The sequence below is a fragment of the Apostichopus japonicus genome, chromosome 13 (genome assembly GCF_037975245.1).
Source record: "Apostichopus japonicus isolate 1M-3 chromosome 13, ASM3797524v1, whole genome shotgun sequence".
Taxonomy (NCBI): Eukaryota; Metazoa; Echinodermata; class Holothuroidea; order Aspidochirotida; family Stichopodidae; genus Apostichopus; species Apostichopus japonicus.
Genome location: NC_092573.1, coordinates 15,962,935 through 15,983,732, shown reverse-complemented (window position 1 = coordinate 15,983,732; position 20,798 = coordinate 15,962,935). Strand labels below are relative to the sequence as shown.

Below are 20,798 nucleotides of genomic sequence, written 5' to 3'. Positions count from 1 at the left end.
GCCCTGTTCCATTTTAACTTTAATATTCTTCAATAAAAGCATGCACATTGTAAAAAAATTAGAAACAGCATGTCAATCATTGTTAAGTGACATATTTAAAGAAAAAGCATTTAACAATTTTTTTTGGGGGGGGGGGGGGGGAAGCGAGTTGGATATTTTTGAAGATGTTGTCTATTTATTCTTCCATGTTGACATGTTACTTTAAGACATACATTAATAATTGCATATGAGGAATGGGGAACAGTGCAATGTGTTTGCAAGTGGTTGGGGATGCTTGTTATTTGGCAGCTGAATGTGACACCTAATGTCACACTTAACAACAACAGCAGCCTGAAAAAATATTACATTTGCTTAGTCTCCAGAATTTCTAGCTAGCATATTATAAGTATAAAGAAAGTATATAAAAAATGAACTGAAGATGATGAGTAGATTTTCATATCTTTCTATTTATCATATTCATATTTGATAAGGTAAGATGTGGAGTAGTAATATGACAGCATAAATCTACTTCATACTTTTGTAAACTTTCACCTCAAGAAATGAAAACCTCTCTCAAGAAATATCTATCTTAAACCTGTGTAGAACTAGAAACTAGGTCCAAATTTTTTCTAAGGAAAATATTTTCCATGTGTAGGCACAAATTATTAAATTTATGAGAACATTAATTATTACAAAGCAAACGATTCAATCTTAGATATATGCCACTTCATGTACCAGGCAAAATAAAACATGTTACTCAATTCTTTACCAGAAAACTCTCCACGGAGAAAGAGCTTACGATTTCAGGAAGAGGAATACTGTTCAGTATAGTATTATGGTGGTTAATGCTTCTTTCCACAGAGAAAGAGGGTACAATTTCAGGAAGGTAAATATTGTTCACAAGTAAAACACAAGTGGGCAATCCATGGAGGACTCATCTCCATCAAAGAAGTTATTGTTGGTTACTTCTGAATGCATCTGGTTGCTATCTTAAAATATAAAATTTGTCCCATTAATCTCTACATATCTTGTGGTTTAATGAGTGACAAACAGCTGGTAATGGCTAAAACGTGACATTTATACCTTCTATCCACCCTTTTTGGAATAATGTGCAAAATGACAAAGATTTTCAATTTGAATAATTACTTATCAAATCAATTTATTTCTGAAACTTTCCAAATTTTTAACTTTGAAGAATTCCTAGAAAAGAGGAAGACAAGAAGGTTATACTGGTTGTTGACTTTTGCAATGTCATGAAAAATAAAACAATAACAGACCGTCAACTAAAATCATTAACCTAACCAATTGATGTAGAAATCAAGGTAGCTTTACTGCCTGGTGCTATTGTTATTATTGACTTTGTGATACACTGGACACCTCCATTGTGACCCATTAGGTAATTTACTGTTTCCTTCTTAAGTACTCTTTTAGTAAATAAGTTTTACACACTACATCAGTTAGTAAGCGATACATGTTCTAACAATTTCTTCCTAACTGGATGGAGTCCATTGGAACCAATGAAAACAGATCCAATCTATGCATATTACTTTAATAATCTTATTCAATCCTATACTTACTTTCCTAAGCTGGATGGAACAAACTATTGCCAGTGATGGTGTCATAACTCAAGTTCAGTTAACTTTCCAACATTCCAATTTAATCCTATGCAATCCTACACTTACTTTCCTATGCCAGTTGACCACAAGTAGTTGTTAAGTAATTATGCCCTACCTCGAGTTCATTTAACTTTCAAACACATATTATCAAATCCACATGCTATCTACTTATCACATTCCCTCTCCAAATTGACAACAGACTTGATAGTTAAATTTTAATTAACAACAACAAAACAAAAATAATTGATGAAGTGTTCATTAAAGCATGTTATTCAGCAGACTTCCTTTCTTCTTTACCATGTTGTTACCCAAAGCACTGCATAGTAACATACATTACATTCTAAATATTAAATAAAACATGAAAAATTTGGCAAAAGTTTTGCTGTAATGATTGCAATAATGTGCTAGAAAGTAAAAGACTGGTCATAATCTTCAAACTTTGAAGAGCACTCTATTGTCAGCCTTATAATATTAGTAATACTCAGACATCTAACTGGAAGTTGGAACACAAGAACCTCTGTCAATGTACCTTTCGAATTTGTTAGCAAACTTAACATTGAAGGTAATACTGACTGGTTAAGTTTGATTGGCCGTTGCATCTCTGATTGCTGTAAATAATATTTGGCAGGTAAAGTCATTACATACTACCTGATAAACTGACTACATACACTAAAATACTGTTAAAGTTGGTTCTACAATACATGGCTAAAAACCAATGGGCACTTAAAAATCTGTGTGTCAGGTTTATGCAGCAAAAATGCAAGTTTTGAGAAATTGATCAGTGAAAAAACAAACAGTGCTGTATTACACTTTTCTGTCAAAAATGTTTTTGTTTTCCAGTGACAGTGAAAGTTCAGTCTCAAATTTAACAAACTGTTGATGTGATAAAATAAATTAATCCATGTATAGCAATGATTTTTATTTCAAGTTTGTAGAGATCAACATTCAAAGGAACCTCCTCCACCCTCCCTCCTCCACCTCCAAACCCAACCATATTCATGCTATAAACAGCATTGTTGCTCATTGTTTCATGTCAAATATCTTCTTTTGTTAAATATGTGAGAAGATTCTGTCTGACCCAGAAAAAATTAACAATAGTTGAAGAGCTATGTTAACATTTGTGACTCCCTATAGTCTTCAATGGTCTTACATACACTATATACATACACTATATCATTACATAAACCTGCTCACAACTCATATTAAATGCTTGACAATATTTTTCTATTATTTTTCACTTTTTGTATCAGGTTTCTCATTCTCTTTCTCATAGCCAGGTAGTTGAACTACACAGGTAGTTGTGACTTAAGTGAGTCCGTACCTCGCAGTGAGGTACTCATCTCGTGAAGCAACACCCCAACTAGAACCAGTCAATATAAAGTTAACATAAATACTCATGGCCAGGTAGTTGAACTACACAGGTAGTTGTGACTTAAGAGAGTCCTTTCCTCGCAGCGAGGGTACTCATGTAATGAAGGAACACCCCAACTAGCACCAGTCAATATAAAAGTTAACATAAATACTCATGGCCAGGTAGTTGAATTACACAGGTAGTGGAGATTCGGTGGGAGCAATACTGCATATAAACAGTCAGTAAACAACATAAACTACACAGACTTTCATGAGAAATGTCTGCTATCTCATAAATTGTAAGCATTTTAATTTCTTCCAAATGAAATGAACTGAACCCAAGCTTAGTTAGTGCCAGTTGCTAATGTAAAATGGCTACTAAACTTGAATGTATTTCCTTGTGATTTTTCCGAATTTAAAAAAAAAGAGTTTTTTTTAAACAAATATGGATGGAATGAAAACAACTGATACTGCAAGAATAAAAACTCATAAAATCAAAAAGCACCAATGAATTAAGTTTATAAATTAAATTATATCAACATATTATTTTGCTACAATTTATACAGATAAAAAAAAAACAATTAAAAAGGCATGAAAGAATTAAACAAAAAAGTGAATATGTAACCTTTACTACTTCAGACAAGGTGCAAATTGTTTTGAAAGCTATCTTGGAACTAAGAAGTATTCTGGCAAGAAAAAAAGATAACAATTAAATCTTATTTGACACTTGCTGGTAAGCCAAAACTATCTTTAATTCTTTGAACTCTCAGCCCCAACAAGAACAGGTGGTAACTTCATCAAATGATATGAAGCTTGCTAGCAATTGCAAACATGGTTTAAAATTCAAAGCATGGTGTTAAATTTAAAATGGCTATGAAACATTTTATCCAAGTCATATGAAAAGGGTGTTATTGGTTAGTAATTTATTGGTGAAGTTTAGCTTCCTTTTAATACAAGCTGTTCTTTTAGCTACCTTACTTGAATCACAAAGGACTAAGTTTGAAATCCATCATCCTCAAAATCCCCAGAAATTCCTAATTTCTGTCTATCTAAAGATTCATAATTTAAGACCTATAATTTACAATGATAATTTACAGAGATAAAAGAAGTCTGCATGGAAGTGCTCAGGACACATCCTCCAGCTTTATGAATGAAAGTTATTGCCTAACTATTGGATAACTTGGAAGACCTCTATATGAAACAGACCAAAACAAAAAGAATATTTTGTTGCAATAACATGAATTCAATTCATACAAAAGTTAGCTGTGGATCAAATCATCTCAAAAATTGGCATCTGAAGTATTTTTATCCAATCCAATTTGCAAAATTAGAGTAAATGATACAAAACCTTTTGTGGATTTAAAAGAATACTGACTTCAATTGCAAATCATTTTTTATTTGCAAATAAAAGAAAACATGAAAAACTGAACAATGTTGGATTGATTGATTTTTGTGACCTTTTGGTTTTGAGTTGCTTTCACTAAAGATTAAAATTAACAAGTGTTAATCTATGATGTCTGATGAACAAGTGACCATTGTACAAATCTAAGATGGTGAATATTACACAATGAGCTTTTAATACAAAACTTAACAATTCCACAGGAGAACTCTCACATAATCAAGTAGGACATTGTAGAACTTCTGTATTTTTATACGTTGCAGAAAACAAATCATTTATTGTGATGTCAAACCTTACAACAACACAAAGGAATGGTGGAGCAAACAAAGCCAATCATCTTGTATGCCTGTCTCTAACATAAAGGAGAACAAACCAGCATGTACACAACAAACTTTCATCACAGAATTTAAAACAACCAAAGATTATTTCAGAGAGATATAGTTTCAATTTTTTCACATCAAACTAACTCAAACTAAGTTCCATTTGAAACTGAATCAATGAAGAATTTGTAGCCTTTTTTTTTTTAAAAACCACCCTTAATGGAATCAATCAACTTCTTCCTTAGAAAATTACCCTAACGAAATGCACTCTCACTTATGGAAGCAGTGATTACAAGGATATTATTACTACAAGTAACAGGTCTGACTAAATCCTGTAATGAAAGAAGACCATGACTCATCACTTGTTTCATTTTTTGTTTTGCTTATAGATGTACAATGTAGCCTCAGTGAACATGCAGCTGCAGCAGTAATCTCATCTATGCTTGTATTGACTTCTTATGTAGATTATGCATCTTAAAGGTGGGGTGACAAGTTGATAGGAGAAACATCAACATTCGCCCTCAGACCATAAACCTGACAGTACGATTAAAGGTGGGATACAAGGTTGTCACACAAAGAGATGACTCGTGAACGAAGCATTCTCTGTGCCTTTTAAATGTGGGATGCTGGTTGGTGGCGGCCATTACCGGAACAGTCGAATGTAGAGTGCAAAATTCTTTGTACAGTTTATAGGTGGGAGTCTGACTGGTGGAGGAATTTCAGAGTGCAAAGTGCACTGTATAATTTGAAGGTTGGAGGACTGGGGAGGATTACCCACTGCCTCCATTGGTGGATCGGAGTTTCACTATCTGCATTAATGCCTTTTTGATGGCTGGATCCATGTTGCCCTGAGGGAAGAAGAAAATAATTGTGTTCAGAATGAGAACAAAAAATTCAATAAAATTTCAAATGACAGATTGAGATCGAATGATAAATAATGAGACCTAATATAAATGCAGAGAGGAATTTTAGGGACAATATTGAAAAAATGAGATCTCAGCATGAAACTTGAGGTAAGAAACACACATTCACTGGTCAAACATCACATTGCTGATCTAAGTCAATTCATTACTATGGTAACAGTAGTCCTATAGTAACATATCAATTAACAAAATATAAATAGCGGTTTACAGATTAAGTACCACTTGATGCCATTATGTTACATGCAGGTTGTTAATTTTGCTAACAGGTGGAAACTGATGTTATAGTGTTTGAATTGGCAGGCAATTGTTAAAGATATAAAGTATTTCGATGAAACAGCCAACTCTGACCACCAGAATATTTATTTAAGGATAGTTGGCGCTGGTTAATTCATGACTAGAAGTAAGAGATTCCTTTCCGTTACAGGTAAGCAGACATGTCCAAACGTTTAATTTTCATAAATACCTGAACAGCACTCAGAAGGTGTTGTCTGTACACTGTCACGGTGTCATCTAATTTTCGTTCCGTCCTCGTTAGTTTCTCTCGTAACCTCTCTATTTCAGCTTTAGCGATCGCTCCATCGTTCAATGAATGTTTGACTTCTCCATTGGGTAAAGCTTGGTCATTTTGTAATGATTCCTTCAGCTTTCTATTTTCCAACAAGACCTCTGTGTACCTCTTTTTGCTGAAGCTAGTTTGAGCATCCCTCAGTAATGCCAATTCCTCATTCATCGATTGCACTTTATCCTCCAAGGCTTTGTTGGTCACAGACAAATCAGCAAATTCCTTGTCATTCTCTGAATGAGTCTTGAGAAATCTCTCTTGTCTATCCAGTTGAGAGTTCAGCTTGGCATTCTCTACCTTGACTTGCTCTATTTCAGCACTCAGTTGTTCTGTCATGATGAGGTTATGTTTCAGATTATCCTGTCCATGGTTCTGTAACTGTTCTTGTAACTGATAATTTTCAGTTTGCAATCTCTCCAGTTGTTCCCTTTCCACCTCCTGAGCAGAGAGTTTATCTTCCTGAGCTTTGACCATCTCCTTCAACTCTCTACATTCCTTGATCAATGCAACAGAGTCTAACTCTCCTGGCCCTCCTTCAACTTTATGACCCTTGACCTGCTCCTCTAAGATCTCTTTCTCTTTTAACAATTCAGCGTATTTCTGCTTATCTTTCCGTCTCTGATCAGTCTGCTGGGCGATGGCTTTAGACTGCTTTCCAACCATCGTTTGCAATCTTGCATTCTCTTTGGAAACCTCATCTAATTTATCTTTCAAGCTTTGGTTACCATTTTGTTCCGTAGTCTCCTCGGGATTTGGCTTTATCAAACTGTCGTGAAGTTTATCAATTTGCTGTTTCTGTTCTTCTGCAAGGACTTGGTACTCTTTTAATTTCTTTTCCAAACTTGCCTTATCTCTCAGCAGGTTAATGAAGCGTGGAGAGCTAGAACTTGGTTCAAAGGTAGGAACCCTCTCTTGTTTCTTCAACTCTTCATTTTCTGATGTCACCTCGGCAAGCTGATTGAAAAATTGATCAAACAGATTTATGAGCTGATACTGTAAGTACAAGTAATAGTCAATGAGAATAAAAAGGAAATGATACAAATCTCAAAATAAATTGTTTATGAATGAACATCTTCACACCCCTAGATGTCTAGCTGCTATAGACACTGACTGCAAATAACTGAGGGTGAACAATGGAAGCATGCTGCTATCTTAGTGTTAGTTACGTAGTTACTTTATAGTACATAGTTACTGTAGGTCTACATGTCTGCAAGCAGGCAGTTAATCACTGTATTGCTTTAAAGATGAAGCCTTTGCAAGTCTCAAATAGTTACCAGCACTAACATGTTCACTCATTGGCATAAACAAATAACACTGAAAAACTTCCATTGCAACCTCCTAGAAAATACTTCAATTCAAAAAGCTCTTACCCAAATCCACTCATGAAAAAATAATATTAATAATATCGTAATCTTCATATTAGTGAAATGTGGGATGATGAATGTCTAAGCCGAGTTTAGCATTCATGTAACAATTGCAGAATCACAAAGAAGATAATAAGAGAGAGAGAGATATACAAGACCTTGCCCTGAAGATTATCTAAGAGGATCACAGAGGTTTCAATGATGTAAAAGTTATAGCGTAATGTTTAGTCACTTCTCACACAAATAAACTAGAGACTGGCATTTGTAAGCTATCATAAAGAGGATCTTACATCAAGTTATCCTGCTCGAAGTCATATGCAGATGAAAACACTGTCAAGGTTTGTGATAGTACTCAAACAAGACCATTGTTCCTTTAAGCATTACGGGGAACCACCATAACTGTGTTATGCATGAACTCTCAGATGATCTGTGCAGGTGGCTATAAGCAATTTCTTCATTGTGTTGACACACATTAGGCATATTCCTTGTAAGACTAAAAGTAAACCTCATCTGATTCAACTTGATCTTTAATGTTTCATCTGACCCACTATAACCTCAATTTAACCTGACATACTTAATCCTTCATTTAATCTCTGTAAATTCAATCTCATCCATTTCAATTTTGAATTCATCATAACCTACTTTGAACTTTAACAAATTCAACCTAATTGAGGTCAACCATAAATTCTACATCATCTATATTCTACATTAAATGAATTAATATTTATTTCCACCTTTAAATTCAGCCTCATCTACATCAATCTCATATGCAAATAACATTGACTGCAACCTGATCTGCTGCAACATGCAAGAGAGTTATGCACTTAAAAGTGAACTTAAAGACTTACGTTACTACTGAGAGAGGAGACTTTGTCTCGAAGGTGACTGGTAACTGCCTGCAAAGAGGTCTCTTTGTCTGCTTTGATCTTCTGATCATCCTCTGAGGTCTCACTCTCTTTGCCTTCCACCCTCTTACGCATCTCCTCTAGTTGCCCCTCTAGGTCACTGATCTTTGCACTCTCCGACATCTGACGAGGCAGTAAGACAACAGTAAGATATGTTTCAACATAAATAAGACTATTTCTATTTCCTGTCTTTAACTCACTGGGAATATTTTTTGTTTTAATTGGAAGAGCAGAATGGGTTTAGATAACTGAAACAAGGACCATTGTCCTTGTCATATGTATATTTATGGGAAAAGGTCTGGTAGCTGTCTAAAATATGATTTAGTTATATCTACACATCAAGATAGTAGAACGGAGGACAAAAACATACTTGCTCAAAGGAGGAAGAACTGTTCAGGATCTGTCCAATAAATATCTCACATTATCATGAATCTTTTTTTGTAACAAAAACTATCACAGAGAATTTGCCATAAACTTTAAAAATTATACTCCTATAGGCTGTAGGGGCTTCAGACATCTAAATTGTCACTATTTAGTTCTTCTTGGAATAAAAATCATGTTCAAAATAGCTGGTTGTTACTAAGTAGCAGCTGCCTGGATGTATAAAACACTATTTCATTACATGTACAATGGCCATCGCACTTCCTTGTAGCTGCATGTGTAATGAATTACATGAGAGAATAAAGCTAAATCAACAGTTTCTTGTTTACAAAAACCAGTGCATGACACTGCTTGCTATCATTGAGAAACAACTTTCATTTCTTGTACAAAGTTATACAAAGTGGATACACAAGCACTAAATTCAACAACACCTAATCCAAGGTTCATGAATGGTTTAACATAGAATGTCATCAGAACCTCAATGCAGTTGTTGCACTCCTCTGATGCTGTCATTGCAAATTGTTTTCTAAGCTACAGCTACATGATACAACTTTAATGAACTTATTAATAACAAGATTGGTTATACCTTCAGTTTGGCTTCTAACTCCTTGTTCTCCTTCTTCAGTTTTGATATCATCTCTAGGTCATGACTTGTAACCTTAGACGAAGACTTCTGAAATACTGACGTTGAGTTGGAAGATCCCAATGCTTTAGTTAAGAGATAAGTACAACAAAATAAATCACAAATGGCTTGTAGTTGTTTATGAGGTCTGCCTTAAGCGCAGCTTTAGTGTCACATTCTTTATCTAACATCAACTCTTGTTGGCAAGTCCTTTGCACCTGTCAGCTATCTGTACCAGTCTGACCACCTCCACCTATATACCTTGTCACCTATCCTCTCCTTACCATACCTTCCTATCTTCTTGCGAAGATGAAGCAATCTCAACCAGTCCGTCTTCTCCTCCATCCCATTCCTAACTAGCAACAACCAACACATCTTATTCATCTTTATCCCTCCAGCTATCTCTACCAGTTTGTCCCCACCCACATAAATACCTCTCCTTCCTACTTTCTTGCTAAGATGAAGCAATCTCTACCAGTCTGTCTCCTCACACATATCCTGTCCCATTGCTCATTAGGGAGATCAAACAAGTCTTCACTATCTGTATGTCTCCAGCTATTTGTACTCAGTCTGTTCCCTCTCCTTGACCCCCTCCCCTACTCTACTTCACCCCTTCCTTACCAGGAAGATCAAACAGGTCTTCAACGTCTGAATCTCCCCAGCTATCTCTACCAGTCCTTTCTGTTATTTCATCGTCTGTGTCTTGCATCTTTGGTATCCTGGATACTGCCTCTGCCTTCATCTTCTCCACCTCCTGAGTTGCTTTCTTCACCTTTTCTTTCTCTTCTTCCAGTTGAGCCTTCAGCACTGCTACCTGATGTCACAGAAAACATTACCATAGCAACACAGGTTTTGCATAAGCATCAAGAATCAGACTAGAAGCATAAACAATGGTAACAGAATCAAACAAGAAAATACACTGTATTCCAATGACTGCAAGTTTGCACTAATTTTTTTGGTAGGTCCACTCAAGAGTCACAAAATGGGATCCTAATTTCTAACAACACAAAGAAATCTCTCAAACTAAATTTTGTTAAGTAAGATCTTATCAACAATGTGGTAAGAATTTCTTTTGGGATCAAACCATGAATCCTTGATAAAGATAGTAAGATAACTTGATTCACACTTAAACGGTAATGTACATAACAAATTGATTGTGATTAATTCCCATCAAACTAAAAATACAGTTCAAGCTATGTGAGTCAGCACTCTCTCACATTGCAAGTAATATTATGGTAATCACTGTAGAACTGTACAGTTGTAGTGAATGAAATAGTTCAAAATACACTCTAAGAATCCATTTAAATACAGTTTTTCAACCTCAAGGCCTTGTAGAGTGGCTCATCACTAATCCACATCAGCTAGTTTGAGCGGGCACCGAAAACATCAAGGTTGGTAAATCCCTAGTCTAGTTACTAATGCACACAGGGAGGACACTTTCACTAATACATTATAAGTTCCTTAACCTATGAGTATTTTAAGTACACCTGATTTTGCTGGTGGCTTTATTTCACAGAACTAAAAACAAACTTACATCATTGGCTTGTAGTTGAGTCTCGAGTTGTTTGACTTTATCTGATTGTTTCCTGTTTGTGACTTGAAGCTGTTGAACCTCATCGTTGAGCATTTCGTTTTCCTCTTCGAGTTCCTATGGAGGTAAGTTATTTGACACAGAGCCTCACACCTTTTGTAGCATGACTTGCCCAAAGGAGTTACAACAAAGTCGGTTTGGCAAATCAAGTAAAATGAAACAGAAAGTTTGTAGCAGCATCTGCACTGCTCACTTAAACACTTGAGGCTAATTGAAAGTGTTTAAACACATTAACTGAAGAGTTTACTAATGATCTGCTAGACAAACCTTTCATCTAACTACTTTTACGAGCACTCATGCAATAACAGAAATGCAGTTAACTACTTGTGACATGAAATATTGACAAGACTAAACTGCAGCTGAAACAATGCACTGTGCAATCTACATCTAATGCAAGGAATAGATAACTTCAGGCTTTGCCAAATTGCCAGGAAGTTGTTGTAAGCCATAGTTGATGGTGTATGTTAATATTTTGCCAATAACTTAGGTTGCATATGACAAATCTGATGATTATCTGTATAATTGCAAGACAGCTCATTCAGTAGTATGAAGAGAATCCCTACACTGCATTACAGCAGAGAATGAACCTCGGTGGTGTAAGAGGGAATCCCTACACTGCATTACAACAGAGAATGAACCTCGGTGGTGTAAGAGGGAATCCCTACACTGCATTACAGCAGAGAATGAACCTCGGTGGTGTAAGAGGGAAGCTAGGGTGTTACACTTGTCGTCTTGAACAAATGAAAGGAGTTAATGGCCACGATAGAGAGAGAGAGAGAGAGATCCAAATGAGATGCTCTTCATGAGCCAAAGAGACTATCAGCCACATAAACATATTTACTAGACAGACCTGCAGCCAAGCTAAATCTACATTCAAGGGAACAATTCATAAAGAGCCACCAAAAGGCAAACAGCACTGTGATCCTATGAGGGGGTAAGTTAGCATACCTGCTGATACATTACATTGGAATGAAAGAGAATTACTGACACATATATATATGTAGATACAAGAGTTAGTGGACCGGGAAATAGACCCAGAGAGATGCTTCAAATGGGACGAAGATGCTATATATAAAGAAATGGTTTGTCCAAGGAATTAAGAGTAAACAGACAATCAAGTGGTGGACAAGGGACAGCTGTATTGGAGGGAAAATGGGGTCATGATGCAAGAGATAAATACTTAAAAGTTGTATGAAAGTAACACAACTAATGTGTCAGAAAATAAAACATGTTATTAGGTATGAAATAAGAAATGATTTATTCAAAGAGCTGTTTTTTCTAAGAGCATGAACAACGAAATGAAGTCCAGAAGGTAAGTTAGTATTAGTAAGTGTTCATTCAGATTTAATAATAGCTCATGATGATAGTTAGTTAATGGCAATACTTTGTTAGTGTGTTAGCAATGTATTGCAAAAGAAACTGAATCCTCGAATCTCGTTTGAAATAAATAAAATTGAAAATAAAAATGCCAACTGAACCCTTACGTGCAAAACTTTTTCATTGTCATTATCGATGTTAGCGGCAGTAAGGGTGGGCATGCTGATTGCTCGGCTAGGAGCCTCCTTTTCCTCCTTAAGAAAACAAAAAATTGAACAAAGAACTATGTATCATTCACAATTGTGAAATATCTATGATTTCATTTTCGTGGCGTTTCATGCAAGGCGTAATAATCCTGAACTGTTTATAAACATGTCGACGATATCTGGAAATGGAAATTAATCAAACGAACTGGATGACGACTTCTTGTCCAAATCAGGTAAAGCTGAATGAAAGTACAGTCTTTGAGCTTGTAGAAACAGGTACAATAATATGCAAATATATGAGATAATAACACATTTCAGAACTCTATTTACATCTTGTTGTTGGACATCCTGTCATAAAAAATGCTGAAACGTTTTGTTTTAAAATGTATTTTGATTGAGGAATTATATTGGGAGTTTGTTGTATGATGCGACAGTGACCACAAAATAACCAGAATAACAACGTTCAGAACCAAGATACCAATCAGTCTGCCTGTTGGCCTAATAACTTCCTTACTTTACTTGAACAGGTAATCCCACAACATAAATAGCATTGCAAATGGTTTTAGTATTGCATAGAATCGATGAGGTTATTCAAATAATGTAAAATTAAAATATAAACATGTTACATCATCCATGATTAAACTCAAGAAATTAATAAAAATGGAATGGAAACAGAAACTCAAAACTTTTAAGAGTAACCTGGTGCAAAAATGAGCGCAGAATTTTTTGGGCCAAGATGGTCCCAAAATATTTAGGCTTACCTATACTGGTTATTAATCAACAACTGTACAATCCAACTTAATATTGTGGAGTTATTGTAATGTAAAGATGTTTATGTTTGACCCCATGACCTCATTACTGTTATAATGAGGTCTGTGCCAAAAACCACAGGGCACATCTTCTCACTCCATACATCTACGTAGCACTATGACAAATATCCATCACTCCGTTGTTGAGTTATCGCGGACTCAAGCAAGTGTCACAGACGCACACACACACATCCATACACGTGCCAATCTAAATGCATAAGTTCCTTTGCTAACCAATAAAAGTAAGACTACGACTATATTTCAGTATTCCATATATGATCCCTCAAGATATGGTTAGTTATCTGAAAATTACCATTATGAGGTGACCTATGACACATTCAGACCAGGCTTGGACTTACCCTCCGAGAAGAATCTACATTATCAGCTTCATCCTCACCACTGGAACTAAAGGCATCAACGTAGTCCACACCATCAGGTTTGACCTCGTTGGCGTTCTCTTCTTCACTCCCTGATAAAGATGTAAAAAGCATGAGAAATAAACAAAAGGTTAACAAAAGAAACTATAAACTGTAAGGAATAGTGTCCTGTGAAATAGCATAACTACATATCGTTCTATTCAACTGAACAATTTCACTTAACATGATGATATTACTGTGACAGAACATAAATAAAATTGTACAGTCACATAGCAAGAAACAGTATAAATGTATAGAGTAAACTAAATAAGGATATGCCACGTGACAATTGTTGGACACAAACGATCCTTCAAAAAGATTAAACCAGAAGGCTTTGAGATTCCTTGCCTTATAAGTTTATATGTGGAATCACCATTTGATAGAGAAACTGAGGTAAAATGTGTCCTGAGATCAAGTAGCAGAACAACAGAAAAGAGTTTCAGATAACTTGATCATTGCAAAGGTATTTGGCGGAACAGGAGCAAGCAATCAATTCCGGCCTTATAAGGATCCTCAATGAAGAAAATACGAGCAGTCCATGTACGCACAGGACCAGTCATCCAGGGTCGGCACCAAGTTTGCTTCCACTGTCATGTTCGCGGTATTCTTACCACAAATCTCTCATTTTTCATCAGTCAAGGAAGATAGGCTGTGATGTCCAGTCAGGGCACTCTCGTGGTACGTCAAGAGAATCAATGTACGGATGTTCAGTACGTATGTTCTCCAAAATATTCATGCTCCTGGATGCTCCACACTCACCGGCATCCAAGGACACAATTTCAAGATGGATAGTTCAACTAATCTCCACCACAAACAAGATACAAGGGGTCAAGCTCCTTCCAAGGTGCTGTTTGCTGGAGTTCCATTGAAAGAAATATTAAAGGCGGCATCCTGTAAAACACCGTCAACATTTGTCACTTTTCACTTGACCAACAAGACTTGCATTGGAAGTGGTTTTTGGTCGCGCAGTGTTGGGAGTTCCCGCAGGTTGGGCCTCCCACCATCATAGCGGTGCCATGCCATGCACATGTTGACTGGGAGACAGGTAAGGTAGGAGCAAAGTGAATTCCCCAAAACTTACTGGTTCGGTGATTTACAAGCGACAATACTTACCTGTCTCTCCCACCTCCACGCACATGACCTACACCAATACGACACTACTGGCTGTGCGTCATGTGAATTAGGACGCCGTCCAGGATGAAGTTTCATCACTCCTCGTCACAATCATTACACCCAGTAAGAAACTACTCTGCTCTCTCCTCTATGTTCATAATCCAGACTTTGCATACAAACCAAGTATCCTTAGGGTGAGTCCTCTACCTACATTTGCGTCTTTTTTGAGGCATGTGTATCACGTTGTGTTTGTTTATTATTGGTTGTCTCACTTAACAGTACACCCACCTCACATTGTACTGTCTAGTGGGTGTTTTAATCATTGGTTGTCTCACCTAACAGTACACCCACCTCACATTGTGCTGTCTAGTGGGGTGTTTGAATCATTGGTTGTCTCACCTAACAGTACACCCACCTCACATTGTGCTGCCTAGTGGGGTGTTTTTATCATTGGTTGTCTCACCTAACAGTACACCCACCTCAAATTGTACTGCCTAGTGTGGTGTTTTAATCATTGGTTGTCTCACCTAACAGTACACCCACCTCACATTGTACTGCCTAGTGGGGTGTTTTTATCATTGGTTGTCTCACCTAACAGTACACCCACCTCAAATTGTACTGCCTAGTGTGGTGTTTCTATCATTGGTTATCTCACCTAACAGTACACCCACCTCACATTGTACTGCCTAGTGGGGTGTTTTTATCATTGGTTGTCTCACCTAACAGTATACCCACCTCACATTGTACTGCCTAGTGGGGTGTTTTTATCATTGGTTGTCTCACCTAACAGTACACCCACCTCACATTGTACTGCCTAGTGGGGTGTTTTTATCATTGGTTGTCTCACCTAACAGTACACCCACCTCACATTGTACTGCCTAGTAAGGGAGTCTGCCCACCCTTCCTAACACTAGCTTGGATCTGGTTAGTAGCCTTGTTTGGGTACGGAACAAAAGGAAGTGGTTGGTGCCTCTAAAGTGAGGACGCAGTGCCAAAACTTCACAGTCATTTAGTTAAGGTAGATAGGAAAGTTCTAGGAGGGTTCTTCTACTCAATATAGTACATCTCAGTACCAAATATGAAGTTCTCTCTTCATATTGTTGTTAAGTTCTTATGTTTACAAGAAAAAGCATCACACACACACATGATATCACTATCGCATAGATTACTCATGCCACTAGCAAGGAATAAACTAAAAAAGGTTTTTTGAGATAGGAAAAGTAAAAGGCATAAATCAAGGTAAAAAAGAACCGCTGAATAATTCAGTAGCTCTGATACACTACTGATGTACCTTTCTTCATGAACGAAATTTAGTTGATTTCCGAGAGAAAACTTAAGTTTGAGCATGGAGCTTGTTGTAAAAGATGAAATAAGCTCCTACAGTATCCATGCAACTTCTGTCTGAATGAAATATCACTATAGAGAGTTGAGCTAATTCTCCTCTCTCATGCTGCATGTAGTCTTGAATTTACCACAATCTGGTAAATTACAATCATAATACCCCAATTAGGAGATAATTATCTGCAAACGTAATGTGCCTCTTAACCACTCTAAAACCACAACAGGAACGTTGCAATTATGCAACACAAACGTTTGTATTAAACTGACTAACATATTCAGATCAGCTAAGGGGATAATTACACTACTTCTCAGATAGAGTCAGTGGTGTTTCATTTACTTGCAAATATTATATGGCATTTCTGAGCAAGTTTAATTTACAAGTCTTTACAACAATCTCCACTGATCTTCTTGACAATAAGAGCAGTTTACTCCTTTGAATCTCCCAAGATTCTATATATTTTCTATGAGCTGCTTCTGTCTTTCTTGTGAGTGACTTACTAATATCCCAGGTAGCAACAGGAGGAGCCGACTCCAGTGAAGATAGGATGGCTTGGTCATCTATCTCTCGAGCATAAAATGCAGCATTGTGTCCATGGACATCCTCAGCGTCGACCTTGGCTCCTCTTTTGACCAGAAGGTCAACCACTGACTGGTGTTGATTCTTGCAGGCAATGATCAGTGGAGAACTGGAAAGTATTGGAAATGTTAGTTGATATGAGGCCATCGATAAACCTTTCAGTGACTGTTCAGAACTCTGGCTGTTGTTCACTATGTACAGCTTGTTACAAGACATACTGCAGTAATACTTGCATATTCTTGCATTAAGTATCTGCATGCAGTTATCTGTGTAGATTTCTCTAATCGTGAATTAAATGTAATGAAAGGATAAAAAGTATCCATCAGTACTAAATATCAGCAGTGTGTGAAGCACTATTTCAGGTATCAACTGTACCAAGACATGTCATGTAGCCACCTTGTTAATGTTATTAAGAATATTACAAACAATGAAGATACACAAACAATAGAGAATTTACCAGGAAGACAATGCAATGTCTTTTCTATAATTCACATGAAGGCAAACAACAGCTGTTAAACAAGCAAACCTTCTGTAATGAAATATTAACTTCTAATAGGTCTATAGAAAGATTAATCTGCACTTTCATCATCTTGCTGTAACTTTCTAAACTAAACGTAACATTGTAAGTCTATTTATGTGGAATTCTTTTGGGTCATCCCAGCTTGCCTGAGTTTAAGAGGGATCTCTACCCGATGTTTCTGTAAATTTTTAACCTTTTTACGTAGAACTGATTTGGGCCTACATGAGTTATAGAGAAATCTCTACTTGATGTTTCTGTCACCTTAATAACCCTATTTATGTCAGATTCATTTAAGATCATCACTTACTTTAGTTCCTCATCTACTGTGTTCACAGCAGCTCCTCTGTCAATCAGCTCCTTACACACCTCTGCATGACCTTCCTCAGCCGCACAGAGAAGCGGAGTTTTCTGATTCTGATAAAGACATCACAAAACAACATAGTTTGCATAGTTTGTCTGGCACTGTTGTCAGCCTCCAGTCATACAGTAATGTGTTATAGTGTTAATACAGTGTTAATATCATACAGTGTTAAGGTAATGCAGTGTTAATGTAATACAGTGTTTATGTAATTGTTAAAGTAATTGTGCAATTAAACTTGATATACGTCACAAGTAACTCCTACACCGTACTGTGACTTCTTTCACTATGTAATAGCAACTTCTCTACTACATCCTGGTAATTCACATTTAACAAAGAACTAATTAGAACTGGCCGGTAGAGGGAAAGAAATGGAGGTCTAGAAAGGTTGAGAAGAGGTAGAATCTATGGCTACAAGTGTGTAAAATCATTTTCTGTGACCCCTCTTCCCCCTTTCAAGTTTATGAAAGGTTGATATTCTCATTCCCCCATCTCTTCTTCATCTCACAAATGTCACAAGTGTCAGGGTAAGCATGACAACAGCATTTAGGTAAGGGCCTATTAAGATTAACTTTTTGAAGAGAACATAACTCATGAAATGCACTAAACAGAGTTATCATATTTCAATCAGTCACTTTGGAAACATGTTTGCTCTTTCTGCAATATTCAGCAACATGTTTAACCAGCTAATTATTATTTTGTACCTTACACATATATTAAATCAAGTGTGGATTTAAGTAGTTACCTCATCACGGATATCATTCGTTGCTTTGGCTTGCATTAGCAGGACTGTACAGTCTACATGACCACCAGTGGCTGAAAGTAAATCAAGTAAATGCAAGTCTATTCAGGAGATCCATTCATGTACAGTAAGACTACTTAATGCTTCATGGTAAGCCCTTGGATTACACACAGTAAGACAACTTACCTAAGGGATGCATGTCCACGCACGCAATCCATTCAAGCATGTACAGTAAGACTACTTAATGCTTCATGGTAAGCCCTTGGATTACACACAGTAAGACCACTTACGTAAGTGATACATGTCCACGCACGCAATCCATTCAAGCATGTACAGTAAGACTACTTAATGCTTCATGGTAAGCCCTTGGATTACACACAGTAAGACCACTTACGTAAGTGATACATGTCCACGCACGCAATCCATTCAAGCATGTACAGTAAGACTACTTAATGCTTCATGGTAAGCCCTTGGATTACACACAGTAAGACCACTTACGTAAGTGATACATGTCCACGCACGCAATCCATTCAAGCATGGACAGTAAGACTACTTAATGCTTCATGGTAAGCCCTTGGATTACACACAGTAAGACCACTTACGTAAGTGATACATGTCCACGCACGCAATCCATTCAAGCATGTACAGTAAGACTACTTAATGCTTCATGGTAAGCCCTTGGATTACACACAGTAAGACCACTTACGTAAGTGATACATGTCCACGCACGCAATCCATTCAAGCATGTACAGTAAGACTACTTAATGCTTCATGGTAAGCCCTTGGATTACACACAGTAAGACCACTTACGTAAGTGATACATGTCCACGCACGCAATCCATTCAAGCATGGACAGTAAGACTACTTAATGCTTCATGGTAAGCCCTTGGATTACACACAGTAAGACCACTTACGTAAGTGATACATGTCCACGCATGCAATCCATTCAAGCATGTACAGTAAGACTACTTAATGCTTCATGGTAAGCCCTTGGATTACACACAGTAAGACCACTTACGTAAGTGATACATGTCCACGCACGCAATCCATTCAAGCATGTACAGTAAGACTACTTAATGCTTCATGGTAAGCCATTGGATTACATACAGTAAGACCACTTACTTAAGTGATGCAAGTCTGTTCAAGCACGTACAGTAAGACTATTTTAGAGCTGTCATAGCAAGCCCATGAAGTAAACACTATAAGACTACTTACCTGAGTGGTGTAAGACGGTTTTTCCGTTGTTGTCCTTCACATCCAGTGCTGTTCCTGCCTGCACTAAGCGAGTGACAGAATCCAAATGTCCACCCTTACAGGCAAGGTGAAGAGCAGTCATACCTGTATATAGATACAAAAACACAAAGATAGACTTGATTGTAATATTCCTCAAAGACAAAGCTACACGTACAACATACAACTCAAGAGATACGTTGTAACAACTAGAGTTGATCACTACGTGAGTGTTGAATGGTGCTCTGTAGTAAAATTGAAGTTTGACAATCCCTTCCTTGGGGCTCTATGGGACCTGTCTTTATTATACAATCACAAAGAGGAAACTGCTTTGTTACCCTATCCCCTAAGGGGTTTCTGCTTCAAGGCTTCAAGCAAAATATTATATCTGCACATGTACTTTCTAACATACGTATTCTTAATATATAAACTAAGTATCGCATGTGTACTGAGAAATGAAGGAATGGAAAAAATTGACAGGACTTCTTTCCTTTGCATTAACTAGTAGAACAACAGCTTATAAATTGTGCAAACTGAAATTGCATATTGTGTTCAGTGTCTACTAGAACAGATAATCCCTTGATAAAGCACCTCAATAGATAAGACTCATTGTTACCTTCACCAATACAGTCCCCTTTTGTATCTTTAAACTGCTTGCTGTCTCATCCTATACTTCCACGCCTCTTCCTTCCCCTATTACTATTTCCTTGCCACAAACAAAGAGAAGTGTTCTTAATAAAATAACAGTTTTCATTAACATTTGACAAAGAAATAATTCTAGAATATCACAATCTTGCTGTACAGATAGTATTGTACAAAGCATAATCTTAGTACGGATGCTCGAAGGAAATTATCAGTTACTACTGTGAACCAATCATCTATTTAATGACAATTTCCTCTCGTATTAATAATATCTCATATTATTACCCCAAACAATTAATCCACAAGCTACCGTACACATAATACACATCACCTGAATTACTCGATCAAATCCGCTTCATTAAGGGGAGGTGCTAAAACACCAATATAGTTCTGTGCTCGCTGTCTTTTACAAGGAATAATTTATAGCAAAATTGGGAAATTTGCTACAGGTATACAAGTGCATAGATGTTTGGCAGACCTCGTACACAGGAACCAAGGTACTGCATGAGGGACAA

The 20,798-nt window shown here is 36.9% G+C and overlaps 1 protein-coding gene across 4 annotated transcripts in view; it reads right to left on the bottom strand.

Moving 5' to 3' along the window:
* Window positions 1-426: 426 nt before the first annotated feature.
* LOC139978214 (uncharacterized) overlaps window positions 427-20,798 on the bottom strand; it is a 44,256-nt gene continuing 23,884 nt past the window's right edge. For 3 of the 4 annotated variants that reach the window (XM_071988166.1, XM_071988167.1, XM_071988169.1), the window contains 12 exons: window positions 19,627-19,749; window positions 18,415-18,485; window positions 17,619-17,725; window positions 16,713-16,900; window positions 13,704-13,813; window positions 12,497-12,583; window positions 10,956-11,069; window positions 10,043-10,235; window positions 9,386-9,507; window positions 8,362-8,541; window positions 6,051-7,103; window positions 427-5,512 (listed from right to left, as the gene is read on the bottom strand). In XM_071988166.1, the coding sequence (XP_071844267.1) occupies window positions 5,435-5,512; window positions 6,051-7,103; window positions 8,362-8,541; window positions 9,386-9,507; window positions 10,043-10,235; window positions 10,956-11,069; window positions 12,497-12,583; window positions 13,704-13,813; window positions 16,713-16,900; window positions 17,619-17,725; window positions 18,415-18,485; window positions 19,627-19,749 (2,426 nt within the window). In that variant the 3' untranslated portion in view covers window positions 427-5,434. The remainder of the gene's footprint in view (window positions 5,513-6,050; window positions 7,104-8,361; window positions 8,542-9,385; window positions 9,508-10,042; window positions 10,236-10,955; window positions 11,070-12,496; window positions 12,584-13,703; window positions 13,814-16,712; window positions 16,901-17,618; window positions 17,726-18,414; window positions 18,486-19,626; window positions 19,750-20,798) is intronic. The other variant, XM_071988168.1, reaches the window with a different exon arrangement.